This window comes from Leptosomus discolor, chromosome 7, assembly GCF_034619465.1.
Source record: "Leptosomus discolor isolate bLepDis1 chromosome 7, bLepDis1.hap2, whole genome shotgun sequence".
NCBI classification, from domain to species: Eukaryota; Metazoa; Chordata; class Aves; order Leptosomiformes; family Leptosomidae; genus Leptosomus; species Leptosomus discolor.
The window spans coordinates 26,679,414-26,691,753 of record NC_141397.1 but is presented as its reverse complement, the minus strand read 5'-3'; the positions used below and the strand labels follow the sequence as shown (position 1 = coordinate 26,691,753).

The window sequence follows — 12,340 nt, the reverse complement described above, 5'->3', positions numbered from 1 at the left end:
CCCCCCCCCCCCCCCCCCCTTACAGACTCTGGAATTCCGTTTTCACACTGTTTCTTAGTGTAGTGAACAAACATTTGAAGATGGTTGAATGGGAAAGTTTGGTTGATGTAGAGGGTGTCAGTTGTGTAAAAGAGTATGGAAATGTTTCTCCATCACTTGAAGTACTTGAAGAGGCGTACTGGCCACAGTGGCATTTATGAAGTGTCGTTCTGGTTTAATTAGGAAAAAACTGTGATCCAACAATAGCAGCTGTTCCACTAGGCTGAAGTTCAGATTTTAACCTGGCCTAAGTCTGTGCTGCTGCTGAAAGAACTAATAGCACTCGGGCCAAATTGGATTAGTATGCTAATCCAGCTGGAGAGTTTTCTGGGAGCTGCAAGGAAGGTTACTTTTCAGTCCATTTGCAGCATGGCAAAAGAAAGATCCTGTATCAGCACAAAGAAGGGGTGGCATGGAGGCTGGGATTTTTGTATTATTTTTTTTTGTGGCAGTACTTGTTGATACGACAGTGATTAGGCATTTCTTTCAGAAACGTGTCAAAATGAGCCTCAGTTGCATTGAGATAGTGCTTGCTTTTGGCTAAAAAATCTTCAGTGTTATAATTACTGATGATACTGTGGTGGTTGTAATGAAGGATCTGTATTTGTCTGAGATATTTTTCCTTGAAGAATTTTAAGACTCCTATAGTTGGAAGAGCAGCTTGTGCTGTGGATACCTTCATACTAAAAATACTAAATGAAGCTATGCACAAGTCGGTCTTGGAGGATGCGATTGAAAAATATTCCTAGGTAAATGTTTAAAAATTGTGTTTTGTGGATTCTATGTGTGTCTGAAATTTTTGAGAGCTCAGAGGAAGAGCATAACCTGTAGGACTGCTCAGCTGAAGTCATGCATCCCTGTCAGCTGATGTTAATGGATCTATAACACTTTAGCAACATGCTTTTGAGTTGACGCTTTTTTGAAGCACTGGTTGTTGCAGCGGCCCAGTGTGGTGTAGCATGAAGGCAAGTCTTTGTTCCCCAGTTTAGAAAGAACAACTTCAAGTAAATGACACATTGTTTAGCACACATACAGTCTTGGCTTTAAATCAGTTGTTCAGGATGTGTGTCTCAAATGAAACGTTTGTGGGGTATGGAAGTCTTCTTTGTATGCATTTTCAAATGACTCTCCAAGTTTTTATTAAATGGGGAGCTTTCACATAGGTTAAACTGTAAATAAATAACTACATGTTAATTAGATGTATCTTATTTGCACTTGCATGAGTCACTGAAGCTTTTCTTAATTTTTTTGTAAAGTCTCGTTGGTGGAATTACTATGTCAGTGTGAACAAGTATGTGGTATAACGCTTTCAACAACAAACTTGAATAGGAATCTGACAATATTCAAGCAATTTCTGAAAGATGGCACATGAGGAATGGGAAGTTTTTTGCTGTGGGAGAGCAACGTGAGGCTTCCACTTCAGATTTTGAAGATCAGATAGGATGAAAATCCATAGTACTGCAGAGGTGGTATCCTCATATTCTAACTTGGGGAATGTAGAAATTACTAGACTATTTCATGTGCTGCTAGCCCTACAAAAGGAGGTAACTAAAATCCAGAGTGAAACCCAGAGCTTTCGAGTAGCATAAATAATGAAAAAGGAGATGAGAGAGATTTTGTAATATTTTGTATTAAAAAGGCTAATTTAAAGGGATACCATTAGACTGCAGTGGAGGAGAAATTGCAAGATTTCTTTATTTTTTTAGGTCTTGGAGGCATACACTGCTGACAAAAGTGTGGAATATATACAAAGTTGCTAACTTAGAGGACTGTTGGCAAGTATTTATTCCCCACTTTTCTGCTACATCAGTGCCAGGCATAGCAGAAACCAATACCTGACAACTCAGCAGACATTGAGAGAAGAGGATGTCAGAGTTTCACTAACTTACCAAGTCAGTATTTTTTTTTTACATTGCATTTGGCCGAATGATTTAAGAATTTATCTGAGAAAATACTTTAAGAATTATGTTTTGTATTTCTTTTGCCTAAACTCTTATCTTCCTCACCTTCTGTAAAGGACAAACCTGTGACTTACCCGATTCCATGTCCTTGGCTCAGGGCTGTGTCCTCCCTAGCTGGCAGGAATTCCAGAAGGAGTCCTGGTCCACCTCCAGTGTCTGTCGTTCATGCTCATCCATTGCAAAACATAGCAAGCACACTAGACAGGCCTAAGGATGTCGCTTTATCATCAGACCTATCAGTTTTCCTTTCAGCTTAGTAAATGTATGGTTCTGTTGTTGGCTACAAAAGTGCCTCTGTTTTCCTCTAAGTATGTATTAGAAAACTAAATAGTGGTGGTAGCAATTTGGAGTCAATGGCTTGGAACTTAAGCAAAACAGTTCTGCTCGCCATATTAAAAATGGTGTAGTCTTGATAACACAAGCTTGTTCCAACCTACCTCAGCCTTTGTTAGAGATAAAATACCCATTTTTATGACTACTGTGAAGCTGTCTTATGGAAAGAAAAGCATGTAATCACCCCCAAGTAACTGAGGGATTACATTTGTGTATTTTGCCAAGGTTGCTTAGAAGTGGCAGCAGTGTGTCCAGCAGAGCACATCTCTGCGATCTTTTTGCTCCTTGTTTGACTAACAGTAGACTAAATATTGAAAAACAGGATTATCCTAACTTGCAAATGGCATTGCCCTAACTTTTCGTTCCTTACTGCCCAAAAATAGTATCACTGGGGTAAATTTAAAAATTCTGTCAAGCTCTATGTTTCTCTTGTCACTTATGCCAGTTAAGTGGCTTGTCCTAACATAGTTTCCCTTGTGCTGCCTGCAATAACAAGTGCTTCCAAAGACATTAAGGAGAGAAGGCATCAAGAGACAAGGTATAAGGTATTGAAAGAAATTTTGACTAGCACTAGAAATCTAAGTTTAGTCCTCTGACAGATTTTTGTGGATTGGCTTAATAGCACAATGTCCCACATGGGATATTTTGAGAGCACTCTGAGAACTACTCCAGTAGTTCAGTCTCTCCTTTTGCTCAAGTTGATCTGTAATACTTGTTCTTTAGTAGAATGTGAGGAATGCAACCTATACTGCCTTTAAGGTACTGACCCTGTATCTGTACCAAGAATTTTAGTCTTAAAGATTAAGTAAACCAAATCATACTCTTTTTGTCTTCCCATCAGTATGTAGATAGCTGTGTGGGTTTTATTTCTGCCCAAGTAATGAAAGATCCTACTGTGACTAATTAATCTGTGATCTGTTGATTAATATACCTTTCATTCTTGAGTCAGCAATTATGTCCTGGAAATGCTGTACAGTTAGTTGATAGCAATGTATGGATGGCAAATTTCATGTTACTATTATCTTTTCCTTTTTCCTTTTTAAAATTCATATAATTAGGGAATTTAATCAATTATATTTGTCACTGTATATGTCTCTGGAGAGTAAGTCCAGCTCTGCAACTTCTTTAGCATCTTTCACAACTGTTTTTGTTGTTCTTTCTTTCATTTTGAAGCAATATGGGTTGTTTTTTCTTCTTATGAATGCTCTTTATTTAGGTTTTGTCAAAGCCTGTGAAAATTCAAGGTATATGCTGGTTGTGAGGTTTAACCACAGAAGATTTGTTATCCTGAAGCTCTGCAGCTTCTGTCATTTCCAGTTGAATCCCTTAACCCAGTTATTTCACAGATAGCGTGTGCATTCAGATTTTCCATGTAGGTCAGTTTTGACAACTTATTGTTGCTCATAATGTCTCTGAAACTGCATTGCAGTATGACTACAGCTTGATCAACATAGGAGTTTTCTTTTAACTAATACAGAAAACAAAGTGAGGTAAGCTTTGGCAAGCCTAAGCTGCAGCTGCTAATTGTGTACTTGTAATTCCATGGAAGCTTGGATGCTGAAGCCCAGGTTGTCACATTTCAGCTGTGGTTGGTACTAGATATGGGTGGAGCAATGCCATGTGGTATTTTTTTCACCTGCAGTCATGTTGAAGAACTAAAAATGAAGAGAAGCTTGTGATTTCGGTTCCCTGGTTTTACTAGACTAGAACTTCTTTAAAATGCTGAAAACTTACTTTGCCTCATGTTTAATAATATATACTGGTTTAAATGGCTATTTACTGGGGGCAAAGCCTATATACATAGTTAGAGCAAATGTAACTTTCTTCATGAAGTGCCACATATTCTTCAATTTGTGAATTGTTGGTAGTTGTTGCAGAGAAGAAGTTTAGTTTTAAATGCAGATTTTTGCATTTCCCCTACTCTCTTTTTGGAAACCTGTAGATTTCACTTACCTTATCTGTCTGGTGTCTTCTTTCCCTCATTTTCCCATCTTCAGCTCCTGATGCCCTGGTTTGCTGGATTGCTTCTTGCCTCACCATGCCACATTATGAATTCTAGTGGAAGCGGTGGGCTGGGAGTAGGGGACTGTTTCTTTTGACAGGAGCTAAAATTTTAGCTGTGAAGTTAAGCCATTGTTTCATGTCCATTTTAATCTGTTGTAGAAAACTAGAAGCGCTTCTGCTCTGAGGAGAAATAGCACTTTAAAAATGCTATCTAGAATCTGTTGCAATATTCTTCTGAAGTACTTCCCACTCTTGCTTTTAGTGGCTTTTCTGAATTATTTAAATGACATGTCTGACAAGAATTATACGGCAAGTGTCTGTCCTTGGTTGTTGCACTTAAAATTTAAATTTTACTCTAAGAAAGTTGATTAAATTGCCTTACTGTATCCTAAATGCTAAAGTTTTGTTGCTGTTGATGCAGTTGCTGATAGGCAAAAGTGAATTGATCCCTGGTAGACTTCCCTGTTACTCTGTTTTGCTAGAATCAGCTTTGTGACTTTAACAGATGTTACTTCCACAATTTATGCTCCAAATTCAAGTTGTGAAATGGTGGAGCTTTGGCTTTCTTTCCTGTGTAAATGTCTATGAAATATGATGTTGAACTTTTGATAAGATTTCACATAATACTGTCTTACATGGAACTGTAGATGTGTTGGAGCAGCTGTGTAGCACAGTGCTGCTCCTGCCCACCCTCCTGATGGGATTCATTTGGATGTTCTGGTATGTTTGTTGGAATGTTGGTTCGTAATTTGTAGAGCTCTGAGGGCAGGAACTAGCCTTTACAAAAGCTTCTAAAATCAGACTTAAAAGTGTCTTGTAGTGTCCATTTCTGTGGTCATCATAATGACATGGCAGAGCATCATTTCCCCTTGGTGAGAGGACAGTTCCATCATACCATTCGGTTTGGTTCAGGCTCACTGATCATTCACGTAGCTTCCCTTCTGTATAAAAGCAAAAACTGTGTGTTACAGTGTCATCAAAGCCATTGCATATATGCATAAAGCTGCAGGTGCTGTCATGCACATAAACTGTGAATTGTACAAGGATGAGAGAAGATGAAATGCATTATTTTTTATGTCTTCTGACAAGCTTTTTACCCCTCTTTGAGTCACCAGCGTCAGACTGATGGGATTATATTTTAAGCAAAAACTGTCATAATAATTAGGATTTATAAAATGAAAAAAATTCTACAAAAAAACCTGGCTCATCTGCTAAAAATAAAACATGTTTTGATGTAAACATTCCGTATATCTAAGTTGCGGAGAAGTATACCATTTTTCTGTTGGAACTGATGCCTTTGTAACAACATGGGGCTATCAAATGCACTAAAAATCTCCGCCTCCTTGCATCAGAGAAGAAATGTATTGTTGGTTATCTTCATTCTGATAAAGCAGTAAAACATCTGCAGCTTGTTTTTTGACTGTATCAAGTAAGTCTAAATACAGATTTCTACTTAGAATGCAGTGGAAGCTTTGGAAAAAATTGTGCAATTTGTAGAAAACCCATTTACCTTGTGATGTATGGTGTTGGTAGCTTGTATCTAATAAGCTACAAGCCCCATTGGGATGACTTGTGTTCCCTTGCTCACCAGCGTTGTTAGCAGTTGCTGCACCTTCTGAATCTGCTGTTCCTACCATGCTCAGTTAAGAGATACAGTGGTGGAGACTTGGGTCCCCTTCTTGGTGACAGTACATGAAGCATACTGCTTCAAGCAGTTTAACTGAAGTCTTGGTTTATGATGCCACAATCACCAAAAGCATTTTCTTTGCAGGTGGGTGGTTCCTAGGCAGTCTCGTAGTCCCACCTGGAGCTTGGGAAAACAACTTAAAATTCCGAAGTACAGATAGCACATGTGGTCACTTTCCCAGTGCTGTAGTTGACTGTCACAGGGCATGAGCATGAAACACTATTTGACTGGTAGATAGCCACGTAATTGTTAATGAAGAATAGAAAAGCTTTTGGTGACTTCTGCAAGAGTAATTTCTTATTTAGTGAAGAGGCAGGAAATAAAACATGCAGAGAGCACACTGATAATGTTCAATATTGGTTAGTTATCTTAATAACTTGATGTGTTTAATGAACTCTCACATGGTGTCAAATCTAAGAATGTAAGTCATGCTTGTAAGTTCATGGCTTGAATTTTAGAAAACAAGATCCTAAAAATACAGCAGAAAACTGATCCTGGATTTTGAGTGATGTGGTAGGTAGAAGATGTAGTAGCTAGAAGATGTAATATATGAACGAGAAAATAGCAGTCTCCAATAGAAGTTACATATAAAGCTGGAAGCTGGGTTGGACTGGCCTGCTTGTCCGTTTCTGCTGTAGGTATTTGAGTTAGAATGACAGAGGCTGAAAAGTTGGAGAGATTGGAAATAGGCCACTTTCTCAACGTGTGCCACAACAATGAATGGGAAAAAAGCAGCAGTGTTAAGATTTAAGGATAACGATTCGCTTCTGTTATCATAGGGAGGAGATGCTTGCAGTTTAAGTTCCGTTGTAGTAATAAAGTCTTAACAAGAGCTGATGGATAAAAGTTGAACTGAAAAAAAAGACCCATGCATTGAACACTTGCAATTTGACTGAGAGTAGATTTAATAACCAGCTATCACAGATTAGGATTTCTGGTATGTTTCAGGGAGTGATTTGGAAATGAAGGTGGACTATTTCTGTAGCTCAGCTGAGAACAGCCTTAGTTACTTACTTGTCTTATTTTTCATCTCTGGAGCACTGCTTTCCCCCTATTCCCATGCACTGCACTTCATTGTTCCAGTTTTTTAATTATTAATTCTTCCTACTTACCTCCCTTAATATTACTCTGGAGACTATTTACCATGGTTTGCAAACCATTCCAGTGGTTGCTGGTGGTCTCTTCTGACCCCCCAAAATGTGTTTGAGACATAAAAGAAAAATCTGGGTTTGGGTGCTGTGGGTTTTTTTTTTCCCTCCCTTCTCATATTACAGTAGTCTCATCTGTGTAGAGAAAAAGGGAAGTACTTGATCAGTGCTTTGGTCACACAAGAAGAAATTTTGCTGTCCAAGGTTGTTTTTAAATGATGTGCCATGGGCCATCTGTATAAAGATGCTAATTGTTGACAGGAATTGTTAACACAAGTGTATAAGAGTAGTTGTACAGCCGTTTAGAAATTCATGGACTTGAGAAGAGTTGGAACTTTTGCTAGTCCTGTGAAGGCTGACGAAAGACTGTCCTTTGCAAGACTGACAGGAATGTGTTAGTAAAAGTACTTGCTTATTTCTACCAACAAGAGTGGCCAGCTTCATGTATTTGAATGTAACTAGAGAGCTTCAGAAAATATTGAAATTTTAAAACAATTTGCTGATAAATGTAAGACACAAAGTAACGAAGAGAAAGAACCATTTATTTGTTCAGAAGAACTTGAAGTGTATAGGAAACATTTAGTGGGAGAGTGAGGGCAAGGTAAAAGCGGTAGCTGGGTACCAAAAATAATTAAACTCTTGGATTCAGGATTACTCTGCAAAGCCAAAGTATTTTTTCCTTTTCTTCTTGAAACAAAACATTCCATGCTGAAAACAGAAGACACAGGGTATTTCTAAAAACCCCTCACTCTAAAATTATGCAGCTAGATCTAACTGCATCATGATGCATTGAGTGATTGGAAGTTATTAGTGCTGAAATGGTTCTATTATGTTGCATGCTTATGCCACTTCATGTCATGGTAAAAGGGCAAAGTCTCATCAGAAATACTTACTGAGAGTGGGAAGGTGCATTTTATTTGGGATGCCTCATTCTTTGCCTTAATATGAAAAATATCCACTTATTTTCCCTGTTCTCTTGTGTTTTGTCGTATTCGTAGCTTGTTGCATCCTTGGAAGCTGCATTCCCAGCCTTTCCAGTAGGGAATCCTTTTGCGTGAATTTGAGTTGAGCAAGGGAAGATACAGAAGCGGTTTTGGGGGGGTTGGTGTGTTTTGTTGGTTTGGTGTTTTGTGGGGTTTTTGTGGGTTTTTTCTTACTATATTTCTAGCTAAGATCAGAATGTTTTAATGTGTCCAAAAAGGCTGCTAGAATTGCTCAAATACACTCTATTTCTTTAGTTCTGCATCCCCTGTAGTCAGGGGAGAAATGCCTGTTTGATTACAGTGGACGCAGCATGACTCCCCATAGTATGATACTGAATGTTCCAGTTATGGTTTTTACCTACAGCTTCAGTGTGATTGATTTATTTGATATTACAGCCTTTTACTACCATCATAGGTGTTGACTGTTACATGGTCTGAGTGCCTAACTGCATCCAGGATTGATGTATTGATGCAAACTCTTACATGTAATACCCCAATAACTGGTAGCAGTTAAGTGGTCTAAACTGTTACAATCTGCACTGTCTGATTAAAGTTAGCATGGGTGTGGGGTATCTAGGAGGCTGGGCACCTTTGGAAACAAGGTGGTGCATAAATATCCTTATCATACTTGTCTTTTCACTAACTTCAACTCAAAACTGCCTTCCCATCCTTGCTACTGTGAGGGTGTGTGTGTGTGTGTGAGAGGGAACCAACCTCAAATCCATCAGGGTGTAACGCTTCAGCGGTTCAGGAAGTACTTGGTATGGAGTGTCCCATCTGCAGGAACCATCTACGGTGAGCTGCTGGTTTTCCATCACATTCTTTTGAAGCTGAAAATCTTACTTCCATATGTTGAATTTCAAGGCAACTTGACAAGCACTGTGATTTTTGGGACAAGTGGTTGTTGAGTGTTCTCAGCATGTTAAGACCAGCAATAACCCTAATAGAAGGGAGGAGGGACAACCCTTGTTGTATATTGATGTAGAATCTGATACAGAAATCTTTCTTCAATAGAGCAGTAGAGAGCCTTTGGCAAGATTATGGTCAACTAAAAAAGTGATGTTTTCTGAAAGGATGTGAATGGTACATTGCAAAATTAGAGCCCTCCTCTTGAGGGGTTCAGTAAGGTGGATAAAACTCTTCAGTTTAACTGGAATGATGTGTACACCTTGAGGAGAGTTGTGAGATGAGGAAGGTTAAGCTTCAAACTGGCTGCAGCTATGAGGTTGGAAAGCTGTGCTTTTCGGAAGCTTCTTTCTATAGCAAGCTTTGTAGGGAAGCCTCTCAGCTGCAGCTGACCCTGCCTTAAGGGTCTTGCAAGCGCAGAGTAGATGTGTCCCTTATAACCAGACACTTTCAAACACTGTATTTACTGTGTAGTTCTGAAATGTCTAATGCATCTGACCACAGAAAAAGGCAAAACCTGCAGTGGTGGTGATGAAGTGCTTGTCAGCAAACCTGTCCCTTCTGGCTCACATATAGCTGTTGTGTTGGGGTTAGTGTTCCCAGCACTGCTACCTTGAGGTTATAACTTGAGTGTCTCCTTGTTCCTTGGCTGCTGCAGCCCATCTTCCCGGCTTTAGCCAGCCCCTGTCTGCGGCATGGGTTGTCTTCTCTGTCGGACAGGGTGGGGGCTGAAGAACAAGCACTACTAAGAACGGAGCCAGCCTGCAGGAGCTCTGGTTGCAACATTTCATCAGCTGCTAATCCGTTTTACAGTATAGCTAATCAGATTGCTCTGTTGGGCACTGCAGAGGCTGACCTACACCATTGTAATTGAGATGGCTGATGTGTATAAGCTAGCTTGTGTATGAAATCGAGCCGGCTGTTACAGTGGAGACAAGGTCTTGGCTGCTGAGGTTTGTAATTACTTTCTGTTTTGTAACTCTCAGATAGTTGCATTAACCCAGGACGTTTATCTCCAGACAAGTTGTGAAGCTTTCCGAGTTTGTCTTTAAATCAGCCAGAATTGGTGGGGGGATGGGGAAGAGTAACGGGTTAGGTTTTTTCTTTTCAAAGTGTGGGGGCAGTGCAGCTCATTCTCCTCCATCAGTTGAAAGTATGTCACCAGTAGTTTGCACCTGGATTTGTTAGGTTAAGAGCACATTTCTGTGTGACTGTTTCTGTTTAGGTCAGCATACTAACAGCAGTGTATATGAATACTTAACAGAAAGCATCACTTTCATATACTTTTTTCCTTAGTTCTCAGGCCAGTGTGAATTGTCATGTTGAAGTAGGTTCTTTACAATAGAAAACTAAGCAAAAGATGTATCTTTTTAAATACTGTAATAAGTAGTTGATCTGAAATTCTTGCTCTGGTCTCTGTAGATCTGTAACTGGGGGTAATCTTTGCTGTGGGAATTGTAACTGTATTTGCTTGGATTGTCATGGCAGTAGCATCTCCAGATTCGGATTCTTTAGCAAGGCTGGCTTATTGTTGCTCATGAACGAATTACCAAAAAACCTGAAACCAAATCCAACCCCCCTTCCCTGCCCCAACAACAATAAAATTCCCAGGCGAACCACCGTACCGAAGCTTCATTTTAGCTCTTGTGGCTTTAGTAGTTAGACCAAACTAATCTCAGTCTCTCCCTCCTATTTATTTTTTTTTTTACACATCAACCCCGCTGCCTTCTTTTTTTCCCTCCCTGACAATAAGACTCTCAAACAATACTTGAAATAAAGGAGATAGCTTAGTCTGCTTTGGCGTTATGATAGCAAGTCAGACTAGGAACATACCTTATTTAGAAAATCTAATGGGGTGATATCATCTTTGTGTGTTGTAATAGGAGCAATGGAGAAATGCTAAATGCATTCAATACTTAAGTGATCAGAAAAACGCATGTCTGTAGAATCCAACAGTGACAGCTGGGTATGCAGGGTTTTCCTTGAAGTTGGAGAAGATGTTAGATTCTCAAAATCTTAGACAGTGCATGTTTTTCAGGTGCGATGTTTCAGGAGCATTTGAAATGTAGATCTAAATATTTATACTCAATGTGATACTCCTGGTTTTACTGAAACTGTTCTGTTTTCTTCCAGGTGAATCTGGACTGGGAAAATCAACATTAATCAACTCATTATTTTTAACAGAATTGTATTCCCCAGAGTATCCAGGTCCTTCACACAGAATTAAAAAGACTGTACAGGTATGTTGGGGTGGGGACGGACATGACACACGGACAGACTGCAGCTTGAACAATGTAACTTGCAATAGTGATGTAAGGTGATACAGTTATCACATAATCACCTATGTTTCAGTTAAGTTTAGCCATGATGTGAACCACTAAGAAATATTCACAATGTCTTTCAGCGTGCCTTAACTATACAAAACCTCCAGCTTCTGCAACTTGCAGCCTGTTCAAGTGTGGGAGCCCTGAAGTGTGAAGTACTTTGTGTGCTGCCCGTGCTTTAGGAACCTCATACGGGTGCAGTCCTGTTTGGAAATGCAATGTTTTATTATCAATTAAAATATTGAGTATATCTGTAGAAATACGTAGATGTGCACTAACCCCCCTGACTGTTTAAGGCAGGCTTTGTCTAGTCTGTGGCTTTTAATAAGCCTAAGGACCTAATGTATAAAAGTATCCACCAATTTTCTGCAGCCTGCATTCTTTGTGGTATGTTTTTTACCTGTTAGAAGCTGTTATTCTGAAACGTATCAGAGACTAGAGTGAAGCTGCCTGACTTTGCGTAGACAAAGATGATATTCCTCCAAGTGCATGATACAACTGAAATATTTAGTCAAAGACTGGAAAACTGAAGTTGATCATTTGTTTTGTGTAATAATTTTCTACTGGTCAGTTACATTTTCTCTCAAGAAAAGGAGCATGCTTTTTGTATTATAAAAAGGTTATTAAAAAAACCCACCCCTAAAATCTAATACTAAGAAACAATTAAATAACGTTGTGGATAGTTTAGGATATGTTATGTTTCAGTGGGGTATTTTCTACCTCCACAGCTGAGCAGCTGAATAAGGGTGTGTGAGCTCTGTTTATCTCTCTTGATGTACATCACACACTTGTTTAAGATTTTGGTGAATGTAGCTTGTGGTAATCTAACTTCATACGGATGAGGACCGAGGGTGCTCACTGTTGCTGCCATTGTCCAGCAGAGTTCCTCCAGCTCCAATATGACAGTCTCGCACCCCCTCAGCTGTGGCTGAAGCAATTGTGGGATTACAGAGTT

The 12,340-nt window shown here is 39.3% G+C and overlaps 1 protein-coding gene across 2 annotated transcripts in view; it reads left to right on the top strand.

Annotated features, from left to right (window-relative positions):
• SEPTIN7 (septin 7) overlaps positions 1-12,340 on the top strand; it is a 61,810-nt gene that overhangs the window by 23,321 nt on the left and 26,149 nt on the right. For both annotated transcript variants that reach the window (XM_086468095.1, XM_086468094.1), the window contains exon 2: positions 11,195-11,301. In XM_086468095.1, coding sequence (XP_086324221.1) covers positions 11,195-11,301 — 107 coding nt within the window. The remainder of the gene's footprint in view (positions 1-11,194; positions 11,302-12,340) is intronic.